We start from the raw sequence: 21443 nt of genomic DNA, 5'->3' as shown, positions 1-21443 counted from the left end.
GCAACAGAACGAACTGTTGTTTTAGTACTGTCGTCCCTTGTCTTTTGTTTGTTGCAGCTGTGGCATCTTAAACCACATGCGCCGCTTGTTTGCTGTGTTGTTTATTTGTTTGTCAGGATTATGTAAGGCTCTTCAGTGAGGTGAAGGGAAAGAGGGCACGACTCAAGGGAGTCATCTTAGCCCAGGCTCGCCGCCGCCACATCACCCTCTGCTGTCTCAGGCCACAAACATCATAACGGCCAGCTTAGCACTCGCTGCTTATCTCAGAGGTTTCTCTGTCTGTCTCTCTCGCTCTCTCTCTCTTTAGATTCTGATGTATGTAGAGAGCCAGCAGCCTTTGGAGTGTTTGTAGAAACAGGATTATTTTCCATCAGGAATGTCAGGAAGGTGAGTGTTCGGGTTTGTTGACGTTTAAGCTTCGCTCGCGGGCTCGGTGGAACTAAACTCAGTGAATTTGGAGCGTGTGAGTGTGCTTTCAACTGTTTTCAGTTGTACAAATCTCTGCTACTATCGTCTGCAAATATAAATGACAGATCTCAAATGGGATTTTCGAAGCTATGGAAGACAGTTTCTGTTTCGGAGTAAAAGAAAAGGAAATTATTACACATAAATAAATAAATTGATTTTATATCTCATAATTGTGAATACATCTCACAATTCTGATTTAATTACTTGTCATTGTTGTTTTTAAATCAAACAGTGTGACTTCATATAATTTTTATATATATATTGCGACTTTATATCTCAAAGCATAATTTATATCTTTTACAATTATATCTAATTTTGAACTGTGAGATTACAGTTCCTTCTTTATATCTTACTTATATTTTCATTATTGTTATTATCATTGTGACATTATAATCTGCAGTTATATGTTTTTGTGATCGCTAATTTGTCGTAATTAAGACTTTATTTCTTGATAGTGTGATTTTATATCTCAAAGTTTAACTTAATTGCTCTCAATTCTTACCTTATATCTTAATTGTGATTTTATTTTTTATTTTGACTTTATAACTCTCAGTTATTTTTTTTTTCTAATTGCAAGTTTATATCTCACAAATAAGACTTTGTTTATTGATAGTGTGATCTTATATCTCACATACTTCTTACTTTATATCTTAATTGTGATTTTATTTTTATTTTATTTTTTCATTATTTCGACTTAACTTACAATAACCACTTTTTGTAACTGCTACTTAATATCTCACAACTGTGACTTTATCAATTTTGGAATTTGATCTCACGATTCTTTGTATGTAAAATTACATTTACATTTTATTTTCATTATTGTGACTTTATATTTTGATATTACAATATTGTTTTCCATAATTGCAACTTTTATCTCACAATATGTCTATTTTGTTATATCAATCTCTCACAATTATCTGTTGTATTAATTTACTCTGAAGAAGAAAATGGTCAATGTGGAAAGGTATGACTTCAGCACACCTGAATCACAGCCACCTGACAGGCAACAGCCTGATTAAACATATCTGATGAGCGCACCCTCGGAGAAGTGAGGAGCGTAGCCCGCAGTGAGGAGTGAGGAGCGTAGCCCGCAGTGACTGGAAACTGTTTACACCGTGTGATACCAAGTAATGTGAAGAGACAGGAAGCTGCCTGTGACTCCTGTCATAGGCCGAGTATCCCCTTTGCTATGGGTGTGTGAGTTTGTGTGAGTTTAAAATGGATGCATTGTTTTCTCAGGTGCGGGTAAATGTCTTGGCAGGTTTGCCGTCTATCACAGACCATTCCAGTAAGTTCTGTAACATATGCATGACACACCGTGGTGACTTGTAGCTTTAGCATTAAAAGCCAAATAAGCGTAACAGCCCCTCTCTCCATGAGTGTATTCACCTGCTTCGTGGGTAAATAAACCATGAGCTGTAAACATCACAAAACCAGCTGCATGTTTGAAATGGTAGAACTTCTTTGCTCTTTATTTAATTTATGCGACGAGTAAACATGCAGTGCAGTGCACTGATCAAGTTATTCTGTCTTTGTATGGTTTGAATTACATATTTACATGCATTTGTCAAAACATCGAATCACAATGCATAAAACATTTGTCTTTTTTGTCCAGCTGCAGAGTTTTTTTTTTTTACTGTGGTGTGTATAGGCTTGAAAGGAAAACATTGATGTTTAAGTAGTTGTGTTTTTTTTTTTTTATCATTTTTATAGTGGTCAGTTTTAGTGTATTCCATAAAACACGTTTTCCCTTTATGTATCCTACACTCCTGCCTCTTTCTCAGCTCATGCTTTCTATGTATGCTTTTGATAAAATTTTCTAAGGATAAATGGTTTTGGGTAAAAATGTAGCCAAACCACATGTGTTTGCCCTGGGTCTTTATCCAGGACCCTTTCTCATGCTTCATTCTGTTAACAAACCCCACAGAAAGCCCTGAGGGTTCATGAGCTAACTACAACACTGCTGTAGTACAGCACCAGAGAAGAAAAACATCGCTCTCATGCATATTCTTAATGATGTGTCCAAGCCAACTGAGGAGGTGAGCATTAGGTCAGTTGTGTGGGGGTGGGGGGGTCTTTGATAACTCCTTGTGAGACTGTCACAAGAATGTAAGAACCATAACTGATTCCATTTCACTCCCTGCCTTCCTTACCGAGAGTCTGCTTTAAAGAAACATAACGGTGTGGGCCGTGCTAACAGTTGGGTTGATTTCAATATTAACAAAAGAGCACCGTATTGCACTGGGAAATCAACACTGCAGCTGCAAATTCCCAGACTCAAGCATGCTTTTATAGGTTGGACTCCAGGCATGGAGCAAGGGAGGGAGAGGAAGGGGGAATCGGGGAGAATCACATCACTTGTGTCCTGCCGCCCGTAATGAAGTGCTCTGACAATCCGCTGACCTGAGAGTGAAACTGTCTGAGTTTGATACATGACTCAGATGATGGACAGACCCAAAACCCAAACAGATATGTCATAATACAATTATTTCCTCACAATGAGTCGATGATAGATCACAGTTTCTAGTGACTGTGTTTTGTGAGAAGAGGAAATCGTCACTAGGCTGCTACATGCGGTAGAAGTTGATAATGAGTGCCAAACGAGGTACTGTTACACCTGATGCTTTCATTGTGTGTGTGTGTCACCCTTGATTTACTAGCTTTGTGGGGATCGAACTACACCATTTTGCCATTTTGCAATCCACCAATTCGAAAATCTATTTTTCTTCTCCTCCTTGACCATTGGTCCAAGTTAGATTAAGATCATCTTCAGACCTTAGTAAAAAAAAAAAATAATAGATTTTGTGTCTAATGCATCAACAAATTTGATGATGTGACACCAAAATGAATTGGAGTCTGTCTCTGCAATGCATTAGCACATCTGATATGTTCCTAAGATTTGCAGTTGGTATGTGCTTGTGTCTGATAATTGCTGATCACATTATTATTATTTCCCATCTTCTTCAGCTTTTTTTTTACCACAGAGGCCCAACTGTGAATGTTGCCACCTAGTGGACCAAATAATTAATTCAGTTAGGAGCATGCACAGATGATGCAAAGTGTGTGCAAAAGCATTGTAAATTGTAAAGCACTGATTGCGAACAGTCTGCATGGAGCTTGTTGATGCCAGAATTTGTCACGCACTGTGCGTTAAATGTAGCGGCAAATAGAAAACCAAGACATAGTTTTGGTATTAGGGTGTAGCAGATATAATTAGCTTAAAATATAAGCATAAAAGTCAATGGTCCCATGATCTGAAGGATCCTACTGTGGTATAAAAACGAACTAGTGTGGGCTCTCAGCTCTGTATGCTTTTGACCTTACCTGTCCATGTCATTATCAACACACAGCTTAGAGACCTGTCTTTGGTAATATCACACCAGCCAAATGTGTGCTGATTAGTCCCACAACACACACGCTTGCACACTCATCAGACCGTAGGGACTGAGATCTTAATCTGTTTCCTGTGCACTGGTTATGCAGGCGTCGTGAAATTGTATATTTTCAAAATATCTGTAACTTGATACCTCCGAAAGTATCCAGTGTATGCACCGAGCCGGTCCAAGTCTCCGCTGAGTCTCTTCCCGACATCTCGGAAGTTATCGTTAGCCCACGCATCTCTTTCATTGCACGCTAACTTAAGTGGCCAACTTTCTTCGCATTCCCGCTTCTCCAAAACTTTACAGTTCACTTTGTTGTGCGTAATCCTCCATCAAGAAAAGAAGACAGGTAAAGACCAGGGGAAGGCATCTCAGGTCAGGGGTGAGCAAGTCGCCTCTGATGCAACAGATGCTGGAGTTCAGAGACAACGGGCAACTTTATCTGATAATAGACTCTAATCTGTATATTATTCTGGGCTGAGAGGCTTTTGTTCTGCAGTGATTATGCTGTCCATAAGGTCTTGATCTTGTCTTATGTCTGTGAAATTGAAATCACCCTGGCCCCTGAAAAGCCACTTGAAAAAGTGTCCATAAAAAAAGGGATAAGAGAGGCTGAAAAAACGAGGTGAGAGTGAAGGCTGAGATGTTTGTCACATTATGAAAAGGTTTTTTTAATGGTCTATATCTCTGAGGCCACAGAAGGTTGCACCTTCTTGTAGGTCAGGAATATTGTCTTCCTCTTAGAGGAAGTATTCCTGCACCATGCTGTTTCAAGCCTTGCCAGTGCTCTCGTTGTGCTGGCCAAGGTTTTGTCCCCACTCCCCCATAAGTCACCTCTCTTGTGTACCATTAAAAGAGGATTGTGGGAACTGTATTTCCCCACCCTCTTCCTTGTTTTTCAGTCTCCACATTGTATATGAGAGTAGTTGAGGGTAACCGGTGTCTGATACTGTAGACAGTCGCCTGCGGCCAAGACCCAACAATCACAGTATTGTCCAGCATCTGTGTGGTTGAAAGGTGCTCCTTGGTACTATCAGCAAGAGCAAAAAAGTGTTTCATCAATGGTTGCTTTGTGAAGGGCCATGTTCCCTCCACCTCCTTCCTCTTCAGCTCAATAGAGAGAGAGGAAGAGCAAAACACTGATATACAATTAATGGTAATTATCAACCACCTGAGCAAATGTACTGCTTTGTGTAGCCTCAAAATTATGGGTATAAATGCTACACATCTATGGTAACACTTTAGAATAGGTGACATCTATTAGTTGCTTATTAGCATGCATATTACTAGAATATTAGCCATGCATTAATGCTAATTAAGAACACATGATGCTTTATTCTTCTTGACCTTATTCTTCGTCCCTAATCTTACCCAATACCTAAACCTAACAACTACCTTACTTACTATTAATAAGCAGGAAATTAAGAATTTATTGAGAGAAATGTCGCAGTTAATAGTTAACAAGTGTTACCTATTCTAAAGTGTTACCGAGATGTGATATTTGAATTTATATATATTGTTTATTAATTAAAATTTGACATATTTTTTACAATTTAAAACTTAACAACAGGACTGAAAAACTCTTTTATTTTTTTTTAAACTAAACTCTTTTATTTTTTTATTTTTTTACTTTTTTATTGCAGTTTTTAGTGTCACATGATCCATCAGAAATCATTATAGTATGCTGATTTGGTGCTTAAGATTAGGATTCTGTAATGAACAGAAACATAAAAAGAACAGCATACATAAACACACACACAAAAAAAAACTTTAAATGGGTCAAATGTATTGATTTTTTTCTTTTATGACAAAAATCATTAGGATATGAGGATGTTCCATGAAAACATTTAGCAAATTTCCTACCATAAATATTTTAAAACCAATTCTTTGATAAGTAATATGCATTGCTGAGATCTTTATTTGGACAGCTTTAAAGGTCGTTTTCTCAGTATTTTGAATTTTTCTATTTGACTTAATTTTCTTTTTCTTTTTTGCACCCTCAGATTCCAGATTTTTAAATAGTTGTATCTCTGCCAAATATGGCCCTATCCTAACAAACCATAAATCAAAGGAAAGGATTTGTTCATTTAATTTAAAGAAATTGACCCTTATGACTGGTTTTGTGATCCAGGGTCACAAATGACTTGTAACTTTTTACTGCAATAGTGAGGAAAGGTGAAACTGAAAAGTAGTAGAAATGGAGGGGGGGGTTGTAGAAAGAAATTTCACTCAGAAATTACTATTAAATTTCACAGTGACAAAAAATTAACACATTCAATTAAGCATGAAATATTGATGTAGATCGACTGTGTTTTTTTATTAATGTTTTTTCAGTGCCTATAAAATCTTTGTGCAGCATTCAATTTATCCCACTTTAGATGCAGCTTCTGTAATGCCTTTGCAGTATATAGAAAAGGCACTGGTACAAGACAAGATGAAAAGGATCTGAATTTATTCTATTCTGAGTAATTGCTAAATGTTATTTATAATTGTTCAAGAGTTGAATTGGTACAGTACTTCTCTCTCAGACCGATTGTTGCCCTCTCTAAATCCTTAGAGTTTCTCTACCTTATACTGCGATGTACACAGTACCAGCTAAAACTCTGGATAGAACTGTGAAGAATTTTGACTACTACTATCAACTGATGCAGCATTTTTACCTTTTATCTTAGGATTTGTTCAGTTCTGTGTCCTCGAGTTACTTTTTCATAGCATTCACTAGTTGAAATTTTACCTTTGAGATTTCACGTCAACATACTGTATCAGTGAATCTCGGCGCATGCCTTGTGCCTAGATAATTTCCCTTTTATGTCATTGAGAGTGTGTTGTACATTTTGATTCATTATTAGATCTTTTATTGATTTATTTTACTTTTGAACCTAGAGTCTAACTCCATTCCATTCTAATAATAATAATGAAACGGAAGCTAATTCTTCTGATCAATTTCCCAAGAGGATAGAAAGGACTTTCAGAAACACAGATGACAGAGCCGTGCGTCCCATCCTCTGCTGCCTCAGCACAGATCTTGTGATGAGTCTAATTTGAAGGTAAATATTCATGACTCACATGTCCTTTTCTGGTCCCTGTTCTTTATATGGAAATTAGTCATTATTTAGTTGCGACTAAATAGCGATAAGAGTGCTTTTTTAAGCAGTCAGATTTTTATTATTTTTCTTCATCATCATCTTATTTCTAAACTAACAGATGCATTTTTTAATTATACATTATATATGTGTGTGTGTGTGTGTGTGTGTGTGTGCATGTGTGTGTGTTAGCTAAAACAGCTGGATGGCTTGTCTGGCTCTCACTCTCTGAGCTCAGACGAAGCAGCTCCCGGTGTGCTGATCATCCTCCGTATTGTTTCCTGAGTGGCTTATTAAATGACTCGACCTCCCTCATATAGTGGGAGCTGTCAATGTGCTGCCCTGCTCCACTCTTCTCTCTGTCCATCCCTCACCCTCCGATAACAGGAGCTTGTTTCGGGGCATTAATCCTCCTGCTCTCTTGGGTGGGATTAATACTCTCTCTTTGTGTAATTATGACTTCATTGCTCTGCTCAGATAAGAAGCAGGTTATCAGGTCGGACGACCGTTGAGGGATGGCGGAAAGGAAGAAGCGAGAGTTTCTCGGTGATGCAGGAGAGGGACAGTGGAGGAGGCCTGGCAAAGTTCAAATAGGACAGGTTTTGCATCCGTAGGTGCTGTTTATCGACATAAACATGCCGTAGATAGATGTCTTCAGCTGCTGAGACATGTCTCGATGTTTTTGAAGACAAGAACACACCCTGTGTGAACGGCCCCTTAGACAAGTCGACAAGACACCGTTTGAGCTGACTTTCTATGACTTTATCAAGGAGCCCACAGTCAGATTTGCTGTCTCACTGCATGTTTTTCTTTCTCCATCTCTCTCTATAGCAATCTCTCTCTCTCTCTCTCGCTCCCTCCCCTCCCCGACTGCCTGCTGTTGCTGCTCTGTGCCATATGGAGCTTTACTGGAACTCCTCTTAAAAGATTCACCAGATGAATTTCTCTCTCTCCCTCGCTCTCTCTCTCATGCTCTCTCGCTCTCTCTCAAATGATGGCTTTCTCATTTAACAGATTGGCTGATGTGTCAGAGATGACTGGGTTATGCCACCGCTAAATGAGAGGAGGGAGGGCGAGACAAGTGCTTCCACAAGCTCAGTGATGCTCCTGGGCCAAAGTTCTGTTTCATTGCTCTCTCTTCGTGTCAGACATGTTCAGTGGCTTGTGGGCATATGTATTTGTGTTTTATAGTTTGTGCCCTTGCTGTATATTTGTGTTCGATACAATGCATGGATTTCCTCTATTTTTATTTGATTTGATTAATTTTTTTTTTAAGTTCTTAAATATAAAGTTATAAAATATGAAGTCATTCTGTATGAATACATACGTAAAGAATTTGAATGATAAAATATATAATAAATTATGAATTAAATAAAAACAAATATGAATTAAACATTCATTTAAAGGGATATTTCACCCAAAAAATGAAAATTGTCATTGTTACTCACTTAACAACGTCTTTCTACACTCATAAGAAACAATGATGTTTGTTCTCACATGTCAGGCATGCACAATTTACAAAATTCTAAATTAAATCTGTTCATCATATAAAGAAATCTCTGTTTCTCTAAGAAGACTTGGCTTAAACCACCTGATTTCTATGGATTCGTTCTTTTACACAGTCTTTTTGAACTTTTTAAAGCTCATATTAAATTACTGAGGGAATATCAAATTGAGAGAATATTAAATGTATTTATTTGTGTTCCAAAGATGAACAGAAGTCTCGTGGTTTTGGAACGACATAAACATTGATCAAATTTTAATTCTGGGGTGAATTATCCCTTTAAATGAAATATAAATGTCTTATATGAATATGGTTCAGATTTAAGAGTAAAAGTAGGAAGATTCATTGATTGGTGTAGTTTTTGCGCAGCTGTATGTTGTTGTGAAAACGGAGCAGTTTGGTCTTCGTCTGAATTAGCCATCGATGTCACGCCATTGTATTGTGTCTTGTGCAGCTGCCATTAGACCCTCACCCCCTAACCTCCCTAAAACCCTTTGACTGCCATTAACACACACGCACACTTACCCAACTCAGCCCTCCGCCATCTGGAAACAACTGGGCCCCACTTAAAACACCCAACATAGATTAAGAGAAGCAGGGCTAATTTATTAGAGGCCTGTCCCACCAGCTCGGGTTTCTGCTTGCACTCAGCACCGCTGTCCTATAATCACACATGCTTTGACTGACATCTTCTGCTGCCTGCACTGACATGTCATAGACATTTACATAGATGCATTAGTTTAATGTGATAGGTTACCTCGGGTGGTAAACATAACTCACCGGATCTGTCAAGTGAAAAAAAAAAATACATGGCAGATTCCAAACCATCAGTATAAATAGGAACCATTGGCAACCAAGGTTAAAACAACACAATCTCACACTTTTTTTTCCTTCGTTTTTTTTTTTTTTTTTAACGATCGAAGCATCTTTAGCTATTCTAAAGTCTCGAGGGTAAATTGGACACGTTTGTAATGTTCCGATGTCTTGCAGTTTGCCGTCCAGGTGTGTGTGTTAATATGTGTCAGTGGTGGTCTAACTGAAAGGCTGTTCTTTATTAGAGCTGCTAATGGGGAAGTTTAGAGAACGGGCTTCTCCAGTTTGGAACTGGGTGGCATCCTGTTGACCGTGGCAGCTCAAACTTACAGCCAATCACCACAAGGCAGCATAAATCATAGAGAACAGCGAGATATATACGGGGGAAAGGGTAAACACTTCCAGCTGAAAGCATTTGGGTGCGATTTGTTGAGAGAAATGATGTCGTTTATATTGGGTGATCAGCGATGTTTAACAGACTGGTGCTATATTTCATTTTCTCTCTGTCTCGTATTCATCCCTCTTCATTCTTTTCTATTTTTCCTCCCACACTCTTCTCTCTCTCTCACACACACACACACACACACTACCTAAACACTCTTTCATCCCTTTTTTCTCCCTCTCTCAGGGAAAGAGACGGGCCTGAACTCCCTGTCATTCTTGTACATCTGGCATGGAGTGTTTGACACTGGCGCTGTGGCAGAGTGTTGCAGAGAGTCGTGCTGTGACGTGCTTTTGAATGTTTCTGAAAGCGCAGAGTGACAACCATTTGAACTGGAACATTTTAATGATGCCTTCATACTTCCAGGCAGAGGCAGTTGCAAAAAAAAAAGAATGAGAAAGAAAAGTCGCGCCATGTTCGGGAGTTCCGGCAAATCCTGCGTTGATGGCACCAGGCCGCCACATATTATCTCTGACCGCTCTTCAGTGAGCAGAGCTTTCATTTCGGCCGGCTGGAAATGAAGTCTCTGGCTACTTTTCTTTGGGCCGCTTCCCTCCATAACGCCACAGTTCCAGTGATTATGTAGCATTGATAATGCTGCCGCTTGGCTGCAGCGTCGTCCAAAAGTTTCAATTTCACACCATGTTCATCCACAGCGAACCCTCCTATTCCATAAGGACCCTCTGTCAACCCCTGTAAAATCCACCCCCACCTACCTTGATACGTTTCCTTTTTTCTCACATCGATAGCTCCTCTGTTTCCAATTTTACCAGCCCTCACTGTCAGTGTCTGGGTGTTCTGCTGGGTGAAAAACGCTCTTGCTCTCTTTCTCTCTCTCACTTTCGCGCCCTCTGTCTTTCACACCCTTTCTTTCTGTGTTTCTCTCCAACTTTTTAGAGCGAGTGTGTCTGATGAGCTCAAGCTGTTGAGTCTGTCTCTTACCAGATCGCAGATTATTAGCATGTGGCCTGAAAGTCTTGCTCTTACAGTTAAACTGCTCTACTGATGGAGATAATTATTACAACTATACCCACACTAACACACCCGTCTCTCTAAATACTTTGCTCTCTCCCTCCATGTTTGGGTAACGTTCTCTGTGCTCTGTTGTTAACCCTTTGATGCATGCTATCCATCTTTAAAAGCTGTTTTAATCAATCAAAACGTGACCAAGAAAAAACAAGAGTGACTTTTTACCCTTGATCATTAATCTTTGCGACTCTTTGTTTTGTTATTTAACCTTTTTTTGTTTGTGTGTGTGTGTGTGTGTGTGTGAACCAAGTTCAGACTTTTTTCTGCAGGTTACATTGTCTCTTTCTGCTTGTTTCTAACTTCATGAGTCAACACTTCTTAGTGTGTGTTCAGTAGTCTCTACATTAAAAATAAAATAAATTAAAAACAAATGGTATGGAAAATATTTACAAAGAAGCAGCAAGTAACACATTGAATTAAACGTGACAATTTTGTGCTAGAATGTTTTTTTTTTTTTTTTTTTTTTTTGTAAAACATTCTCCAATTGTTTTATTATTATTATTATTATTAAGTAAAAAAAAATATATATGTAAAATATATTGTATGTATGGACAACATAATTTATTAATTGTGTTATGAATCAAATAAATCGCCAAATCAATGTGCAACACTTTAATTTGACTCCTATATTATATGTCATGTCTAATTAATTTAATCAAGACTTAAAGGATCTTGCAATTTTGTGGCACATGAGCTCCTAAACAGACTTAGACCCAAATACTACTCCAAGACGGCACTACTGCGCCAAGTCCAATGTCTTCATTAGGGAAACCTTATCATCTAAAACGTTGCTTAGTTTTAACTTATTGATTATTTAACTATTGTATTCAATATCCCACTCACAATCATATTGGCATTCAGAACACCAGTAGACTTGTTGATATTACTCAATCTTCTTCAACTCTTGCATAAGAAAATAATAATAATGCAATAATGTTAATAAAAATAAATAATCATTCTTCTTTTAAAGACTTCTTTTAAAACTTTTTTTTCACCTTTGGGATTTAATAATTCATGCATCAAGGATTTTATTGCATTTATGTTTATCTTCATATTTTCTTTGATCAAAGCAACCTGCAAGTATATAATGTAGGTGTTAAACACAAAAAAAAGCCAGACTTGTGCTATTTCATGAATGTGCAATATAAGCCACGCAATATGTTCATCACAGCTCTGATATTTTTAATATATTTCAATTATTTTTTCAGGCTTTTAATCTGCTGCTGGGGAGTACTAAAAAGCTTCTGATGTTTTGCCGCAGATATCTTTACATTCTACCAATGTGTGTCTCAACATTAAAACTTTTCCATTAGTTGAAATTATAGCCTGTGAAAACAAGAATGTGAACGAGATTTTTTTTTTTTTTTTTTCTAAGACTGAGGTCAAGTGAGCAGTTTTAGTCATGTCCAGTTCAGCCCAGCACAATTCCTCTTGGAATAGGAAAGAAGCAACAAGACAAAAGGAAAAAGAGCAGCAGAGTTTAGGCAGGTAATCCCTTACTATATGAAAATGGGTCACTTCCATTCCAAACCTGATTCATTCCCTCCTGTCCATTTCTCATGTTCTTCTTCTTTAATTCCACATTCCTTTCATCTAACCGATTCAAATAGTCACAGGAAAGATGAATGGTGGGATGATGATGATGATGGCATTTGTTGAATAAACAAAAGATCTCAACAGCAGCTAACATTGAAGTTTTTATTTCCTTTGATCCCAATTTACAGACCTCCTTCCCTTTAATTTTCTCTTTCTCTTTCACTCAATTTCTCACTTTACTTTCAAACACAACTCTTACATTTTATATTGGATACAGTTTTGCTGGTTGGCTTGTGTTTCTTCTGTTTTTGAGCTTTCATATCATACAAGCTGGCAAAACATAAACCTGCAACCCTCCCACCGGCCAAAAAAAGAAGAAAGATGGAGAGAAGAAATTCTCATAAAATTGGAAATGCCCAGCTGATGTTTCCAAGATGTTAAGAATGATGGGAGTTCTGGCAGTGTTACTGAAAAGGAATGATTTTTTTAGTTAGTCGTTGTTGTTTTTTTCTCCAGTTCATTTTACTTGCTTTCTAACCTTCCGAATGAAGTCATCATCAAGTGTGCTCAGCCGGTAATTTAACTGCCTTTTTCACTGATCATTTCTCTATTTTCCATTTTCTCTTTCTGGCTGTTATGATAAGGATATTAACTTGCGCATTGAGACAGAAGAAAAGGATTTTTTCCTAAATTTAAGAGTTACAAAAGCCCAATTTTTCACGATTTTTGTTTCTTTAGCTCAAACCACAAGGTTATTTATTCATGATATGTGTGTGTGTGTGTGTGTGTGTGTCAGGACACAACTCTGTATAATGACATGGGTATGACACAGGTATTACAAGGAGAGGGTGACTTATGAGGATATAACCCATGTCCCCATTTTTCAAAACGCTTATAAATCATATAGAAAGAGATTTTTTTTTTTTTTTTTTTTTTTTTTTGAGAAAGTACAAATTAGGGCTGTGCAAAAAATCAAATGCGATTTTCATGCACATCTCATCAGTAAAGACTCTCCTTTAATTAGAAGTATTATCTCCAGCACGTGTGTTCAGATCAGGGTTGCCAGGTTTTCACAACAAATCCTGCCCTGTTGCTTCTCAAAACTAGTCCAAAACTAATCGTGATTCCAGGAGGTTCCCAGATAAAAAAAAAAAAAAAAAAAAAAAAAAAAATTGCTTCCCGGGGTTAAAATATACATTTTATTTTTTGGCATGGTTGTCTTGGTAAAATTAGCGTTTTAGGGGCTAAATATGATGTTATTGGTATTGGGGTTGCTTCGAACCGCGGACATGGAAAAGAACTGCAGACTTGGCAACATTGGTTCAGGTGGAGCGGCAGTTACTACACAGAGCCGTAGTCTACCGACAACTAACACAAAATCGCTTTCAAAATCGACAAAGAATCGCCACCTGAACGCACGTGCTGGAGATATACTTCTAATTACAGGAGCGTCTTTACTGATGAGATGTGCATGAAAATCATATTTGATTTTTTGCACAGCCCTAGTAAAAATGTACAAAGTTTCCTTTGAGGGTTAGGGTTGGTGAAGGGCTATAGAATATACAGTTTCTACAGTATAAAAACCATTACGCCTATGGGATGTCCCCACTTTGTGTGTGTGTATGTGTATTTTTTGTATATGTGTGTGTGTGTGTGTGTGTGTGTGTGTACAATGTATACAAGCGGAAAAAGACCCGGATTATGGAACAGTGGAGCAGAGAGCATTACCATGGGCTGTGAAAAAGTGGTGGACCTGGGCCAAGGAGCAAGGTCTGGTCTAGACTGTGGAGCAGTGGCGGGCCTGGGCCATTGAACAGTGGTGGGCCTGGAGCGCAGAGCAGTGGTGGGTCTGGACTATGGAGCAGTGGACAAGAACATGGGCCGTGGAGCAGTGGTGGACCTGGACTGTGGAGTAGTGACAGAAACCATGCACTGTGAAGCAGAGGTGGGCCTGGACCATGGTCCGTGGAGTGACCATGAAGGATTAGGAAACCAGGCTGGAGCCATAGACCTTGGACTAAAGTCCTGCAACGGGTCGGGTACCCACGGGTACCCTGCACAGTAACCTTAAGGCAAAGTAAATGCATAGTTTGTGAACGACAGGCTCAGGTTGTATTTTTTCTAGTTCTTATTTATTCATTAATAGGTATATTTGAGTATAGTTATCAGGTTCCATAGCCTATTTAGGTGCCGATGGAAGGCTACTTGAATGGTGCAAAACAAAGCGCACTTTCGTTTCATTAGCACATTAATAACACTGTCGTGATGTTGAGAGAGGTGTGAGATAAGAAATAAAGCACTTAAATTGGAAAGATTTTAGTGTGTGTGATTTATCGCGGGCGCGGTCGGGTAACAGGGCAAATATTAACGGGTCTGGGCAGGTGTGGATTAAATTTTTATATTATCACAGGTGGACCCTTGCAGGACTTTACCTTGGAGGGTCTCAGTGGCAGTAACATGGCAGGTAGAGAGTTTGTGAGTGGCCTCCATAGCTGTGAAATGACAGAGACACCTCAATAATCGTGACAGGAACAAGAGGCAAGAGGTTCAGGGACGATCTTGTTGGCGATGACAGGACAGACAGAGGGTTCAGGGATGGACTCCTTTGCTGTAACCAAACAGGCTGAGAGCTCATAGATGGCCTCCTTGGATGTAACAGGGCAGACTGAGATCAAAGACAGCCTCTTTAGACAAGACAGGACTTGCAGAATGATTACGTATGACCATGACCGCTGTGGTCAGACAGGAAACTCATAGGTTGGCACTAACACACGAGCTCTATGGCTTGAGTGGGCTCTGAAGTGGATTCTTGGATTGGAGCCTGCTCATAGACTATAGCAAGCTCTGGTGCAGACTCATTGACTGGAGCAGGCTCTGGGGTAGATAAATGGACTAGAGTGGTCCTGCAGCAGACTCATGGACTAGAGCAGTGTGCAGCCCAAAAACACAAAAAGGCCATTGCCGTAACAGGGAGTACAATTGACAGTGGGACCACCTCAGAGACCCTCAAGATGCCAGCTGCTCGCACCGATACAAGCGGTGTGTCTTCCAAACTGGAAGCCAGTCTCAAACATCTAGGAACCTTCAGATGCTACATACATGACAACTGAAAACACTGGAGTGGTGTCCATGATAGCTGAAGACTCTAATGTGGCGTCCATATTGGCTGGAGGCTCTGGTGTGGCAGCCACAGTATGTTGGGTAGAGGCTCTGGAGTAGCAGCCATGACATAGCAAGGCTCTGGCTTGGTAGGCTTGATGTGAGCAGGCTCTGGCTTGGCAGACTTGAGGTAAGCAGACTCTGGATTGGCAGGCATGACTTGAGCTGGCTCCAGCTTGGCGGGCTTGATGTGAGCAGGCTCCGGCTTGGCAGTCTTGACATGAGCAAACTCTGGCTTGGCAGGCATGACTTGAGCAGGCTCCAGCTTGGCAGGCTTGATGTGAGCAGGCTCTGGCTTGGCAGGCTTGACGTGATCAGGCTCTGGCTTAGCAGGCTTGATGTGATCAGTCTCTGGCTTGGCAGTCTTGACATGAGCAGACTCTGGCTTGGCAGGCTTGCCGTGAGCAGGCTCTGGCTTGGGGGGCTTGCCGTGAGCAGGCTTTGGCTTGGCAGGCTTGATGTGAGCAGGCTTTGGCTTGGCAGGCTTGATGTGAGCAGGCTCCGTGGTCATGGTCATGGCATGAAAAAATCCTCACATGTTGGTCTTGGTGTGGAAATGCTCTAGTGTTGTAACGAGGCTTCAGCAGAGTGTGAATCCATTCACAGATTTATTGTTGTACAGATAGGATCAGTAGTGGCAAGGTATAATCCAGAAATAGTCATTAGGTCAGTGTAGGCAGAAGAAAACAATAAATCTACAACAGAAAACAGTCCAGGGCAGGCAGCAAAGAATCAAGACAAGATAAACAGGAAAAAACGCAGGAAGAAATGCTCAGAAATGTTCACCAGGGTAGAACAAGACTTCACAACAAGGAAAAGTCTGAGAGCGGCTTAAACAGCCCACTGATTCAAGTCAGGTGCAAGAGTAATCAGTGCCAGGTATGTGAAAGGAAAATGTAGTCCTAAAGGGAGTTAATATTTAGGAGAGGAATCCCTCTGGTGGCAAACGGGAGGAACCGCGGAGCTCTTGTTTGTGACAGGTGTGACAGGTGTGGTCAGTACTCGAGGATTGCACGATTCCTCATCAGTAATTCCCTTTGTAAAAGAAGATTCACTTAGGCCCTGTCAGCCACGTTTGGTCTTTTGAAGATTTTTAAAAACTCCAGTTGCAGTGTTATCGTGTAGACAGCAAAACTGAGCTTTTGGCTTGTGACCTCAGAGCATGCTGTGTTATTTTCAAATACTGGAAACTGTTTCAGGGTTCTGATTGGCCAACATGGCTTTACGGTTGAGTTTATATCACCCCCTGGTAGCTTGGCATGCTCTTGACAGTACTTCATAGCATGTTTTATATTTTCATGTGAATAGTTTTTTTTTTTTTAAACAGAAAGATTATTTTTTTTTAAATACCCATGTACGTGTAGCCTAAATAACAAGGTATAGTTAATGTATTTAGCCAAGGGGAAATGGATTTTCCCCCTGGCATTTGAGAATGGATGTCTTCAACCAAACCAAACTGGAAAATGTCCTTAGGTTCACAAAGTTCACAAAAGTCCTCAACATAGTCCTCAATACAGCGATAGCCAACACATTTGACTCTTTTATCGGTAAGACAGATTTTCCGTTGCCTCAGTGTCTGAGGTCACCTATCAAGTCAGCAGGGACATGTGCAAACATACAGAAACACAAATGTACACATTTGCATATGTGAAAACACTGCATATTCATCTTCGGTTGTGGCAGGTTCAAGCTGAAATCCCCCTCTTTGAGCCAAGTGTAACTTTTCCGCTTGACTTGATTCCTGCATCCGCTCTCACGGACAAGCACACACACGCATACACAAGACACACACATACTCTTTCTACACTGAGTAGCTCATTCTACAAGCACACAAAGACATATGCACAATGATTATGGCTGTTTCTTATGTGAGGGGTTCACAGTCTGGTGTGTGTTTAAAACTGTTTCAGAGGAAATTGTGGATTGTTGCACAGTGTTTGTTTACATAGGAATAGAGATTAAGGTTGAAAATGAAAGGAGAACAGCTGACGTTGCATGTTGAGGAGGATTTTATATATTCAAACACAAAACAGGACTGTGGATTTTCAGGTTCGTCTGGTCGAGTTTGGAGTGCTCTGTTCCCACAAACCAGGCAATTTCAGATTTCAGCTGTGCTGTGAGCTGTCATTAATGCTCTTTATCATAAATAAATATTGCCCCACAGAAAATAATAATAATAATAATAATAATACTAGCTAAATTGTGCAGGACACCACTGCTGATATGTGCATGGGAGCATGACATACTGTTATATCCTCATTGATAATTTAACATATTCACTCTGTCTGACTGCAAATGTAAACGATCCTTCAGGTTTTTTTCTTCTCTCAGATACCCATGCCAATACAATACTCAGTTTACCTCAACAAACCTCTTGTAACAGTTTGCCATAATAGGGATGCCAGTGTTTTCCTATTTTAGGCTTTGTAATCGTTGAACCGAAGCAATTTTTAATTAAGAATTTAATTATCAAAAATGCAGTTGATCAGCTGTTCCTAATTCATTTATGAAGACAATGAGGAATCAGATAATTTAAAGCACACATATTCATCATAGACAAAAGTGTTCTTTGTTAAGTCTGCTGATAAGAAAATATATTTAGTCTTTTATCATTTTGTTCGTAGTATTTTACTTACAAAAAAAAACTGCTTTTAAACTGCTTAAATATAGTTATTGAGACTAATCACACTTTTATTTTGATTATGTTCTCTTCCTTTCTTATTGTAAATTTGATTCCAAATTAAACAGCATAATAAATTATTTTTATTTCTGAAAGTTTGCTGGTTATGATGGTGGTGAGAAGATAAATGGAACTTCTGGTATTAATGTAATTCATACTGCAGTGACCTCAGCATATGGGCCTGACAGACAGGTCTCTGGTCTCTGCTCTAAAGAGCAAGATCATGTTTGTGTGTGTGTGTGTGTGTGTGTGTACAGATGCTTTTATTTGAGAGTTCCATATGCATAGTCAGGCCCACATGAAATCTGCAGCCATATAACAGAAACATACATCTGCTGAACATCTGAAAAAGTCAACTTATGCAACATTAATTCCAGCTCAAATATGTTCATGCCCATTTTCAGTACAAACCAATAAGAGAAGTGATCTTCGATAAAGGTATCTCAGAACACTGCCATTTCAGTCAGCAACAGAGCACTCACACTCACTTAAACACTCCTTCACACTTAAGAGACATCACAATTACACCTCTATTCTGCCTTTCAACCTTCTTTTTCTTTCTCTCTCTGCTATCTGACACATTAATGTCACACATGGAAGTAACCAGTAACCATCTTTTCCTAGTATAACTTCCAAACCCCTCACTCTCAGGGCCCTTCGAATCTCCTGTCATCAGAAACATCGATATAGGGAAGCTTTTTACAATTATTTACGCACACTGCATACAAAAAATCAAGAGTGCCGCCTTGAAGAGAGAGTGAATCAAAGAGGAATGGACAAAAAAAATATGTGTGAGAAGGAAAAGCAAAGCATGCATGTTGGGAGGGCTCCAGAAGAGGGCCAGCCAAGAAAGAAATTAAAGTACAGCGATTATCTGGACCCAGAATTAGCAGCAGAGGGTTTTGGATTAATAAACATTTGAAATGCACCCCAGGGCCCTCACCGTCATTTATTACTCCACCATCTCCCATTAATGTGTGTGTTTTTTTTAATCAATTCCCAGGATGTTTTAGGTAGATTTTATTAATTCTTGCTGGCAGGGTTTAATGAAAGATTGTCTGTATTTTTTTTCCCTCTTCCTTTCTCAATCCCTTCAATTTTGAATGTACTGATCCGGTGTTTTATTTCGGTCTTCTAATGACTGCATCATTGTTATCAGTATTTCAATAACAAAAGGTGGTCATCAATTAATTGACATCATCCCTTCCCCCAAATAAGTATCCCAATCTGACCTCTCAGCAGTACTCTTAAACTTATCAACTTCCAAAACAAACCACCCCTCCTCACTAGCACACTCTACATACACACATTCAACTCAAATAATATACACATTCACAAAGATTTGATACTGCAGTATATCAGGCACCGATATTCAGCAGTGGCGATATTGCAAAATAAATGATATTTTATGAGTGCTTAAAAGACACAAAGAGTTACACAATATAATGCAATGTAAATGTACAAAAATGTTCTTTCGCATTTCATTTTTTGCCTACATACTAAACAAATATTTCTGAAAACTGGAGTGTTTGTTTTGCAATTATTTTTAAATTGCAATAACATTTCACACTATTAATATTTTTACTGTATTTTGAGCAAATAAATGCAGCCTTGTGAGCATAGGAGACTATTTATTTATTTATTACATTTGATTTAATTTTACTGACCCCAAACTTTTACACGTTCATTTCATTGTAGTAAATTTCGTTGTAATTAGAAAAATGATAACTAAAAAAGCAAACATTGTATAAGAAACATCACTAAATATTACATCAAAAATCTCCAGGAAGGCCTTTTGCGAAAAAAAAAAAAAAAAAAACTGAATACAGGTCGCGTGAAACGGTCTCTCTCACACGGTCTCATGAAAGACACCGCCGTCATGGCGTCTCCCGACAGTCCAGAAGGTGGAAAGGATTTGTGAATCCTGGGAAGATTAAGTGTATAGCTTAGTGCTTTGTGACCGCTAGTTTATACTTTTTTTTAATTCTTTCTCTCCATCTCTCCCTCCTTCTCTCTTCCAATCCCTATGTGCCCACTCTCTCTCTCTCCAGGTAGACAACAGTAAGCTCACAGTCGGGTGGAGCCTGTGACGAGCGAGCTCTCCAATTGGTTGCCGTGTTGCGTTTCCCCGCGTCATGCGGACAGGATGGATGTGAAAGAACGCAGGCCCTACTGCTCACTGACCAAGAGCAGGAGAGAGAAAGAGCGCCGCTACACGGGCTCATCCGGCGACAGCGAGGACTGCCGCGTCCCCACCCAGAAGACCTACAGCTCCAGCGAGACGCTCAAGGCCTTCGACCACGACTCCTCACGCCTGCTGTACGGAGGCCATGTCAAAGAGATGGTCCACCGAGAGGCAGACGAGTACAGACGCCAAGGTGAGTCACCTGCCAATCCATTATGACTTCACCCAATTTAGAGGTCACATGTCATACGGCTTTAGAGCACATACTGAAAAAAAAAAAGAAAAGAAATAATAACACATGCCTAAAATTACGACAAGAATGCACATGTGGATGGATCACATTCAAATAATAATATATGGGATGTACAGCTGTAATTATACATAATTATAGGAAATGAAGTTTGGTTTGGCACAACCGCATGCTTTCTCTGAGAAAACATTTACTTACTTTTGATTGAAAAATGAAGCAGATTCAAAACAGATTAGACAGATTTACGCGCACATACTCGCTCTGATACTTCTCTAGTCGACAGAGCGAGGAAATAAAACATTTCCTCTGATTAGTGCGATCCAAAGCCCTCGACCCGGCCTCTCATTTTCAGATCCAAAGTTTCCCTTATAACAAATGCCCATGTGTCCCATTGGCAATAATGAATGGCACCATAAAAAACATAAACAGCATTATTGCGCGGTTCTGATGTTTGCAATGTGCCTTGGTCGGTCACGGTTTTATTACTAATTATGAGCACAGAGGGTCCGCAAACACTCGCACAGCCTCACTTTTATAAAGTCCCGCACATTCATTGAGTTTTGTTGTTGTTTTTCTTTTTGTTTCTTCTGCATGTAAGGCTTCATCAAAATACACAGCAGTGAAGGTGAGTTGTGTGCTGTGGATATAGCGCATATGTAGATTTGAGTCAAACGTTTTTTTCCCCTAGGTGTTGTGCTTGTCTGTGTTGAGATAGAGGTTAGCACTGCTTGTTTGTGTGCCCTTAACATAAGTGTTGTGTTAAGCTGAAGGTCAGTCTAGCTGTTATCAGTCACTGGAGTGCTAGAGGCTCTGTCTGTTGAGTGTGTTTATTTTAGAAAGCACAGGAAGTGACACCAGAATACAGTAGGGGGTAAAGGAGCAGCCTGCCTCCAACCATTATGCAGGGTAGCCCA

General features: G+C 39.5%; 1 protein-coding gene across 3 annotated transcripts in view; it reads left to right on the top strand.

The window, feature by feature from the left end:
* LOC113112654 (teneurin-3-like) overlaps nucleotides 1-21443 on the top strand; it is a 104247-nt gene that overhangs the window by 68452 nt on the left and 14352 nt on the right. For all 3 annotated transcript variants that reach the window (XM_026278607.1, XM_026278446.1, XM_026278523.1), the window contains exon 2: nucleotides 20146-20472. In XM_026278607.1, the coding sequence (XP_026134392.1) occupies nucleotides 20241-20472 (232 nt within the window). In that variant the 5' untranslated portion in view covers nucleotides 20146-20240. The remainder of the gene's footprint in view (nucleotides 1-20145; nucleotides 20473-21443) is intronic.

Source organism: Carassius auratus, chromosome 1 (genome assembly GCF_003368295.1).
Source record: "Carassius auratus strain Wakin chromosome 1, ASM336829v1, whole genome shotgun sequence".
NCBI lineage: Eukaryota > Metazoa > Chordata > Actinopteri > Cypriniformes > Cyprinidae > Carassius > Carassius auratus.
The sequence above is the reverse complement of the archived record's forward strand: the minus strand, read 5'-3'. Positions and strand labels throughout refer to the sequence as shown.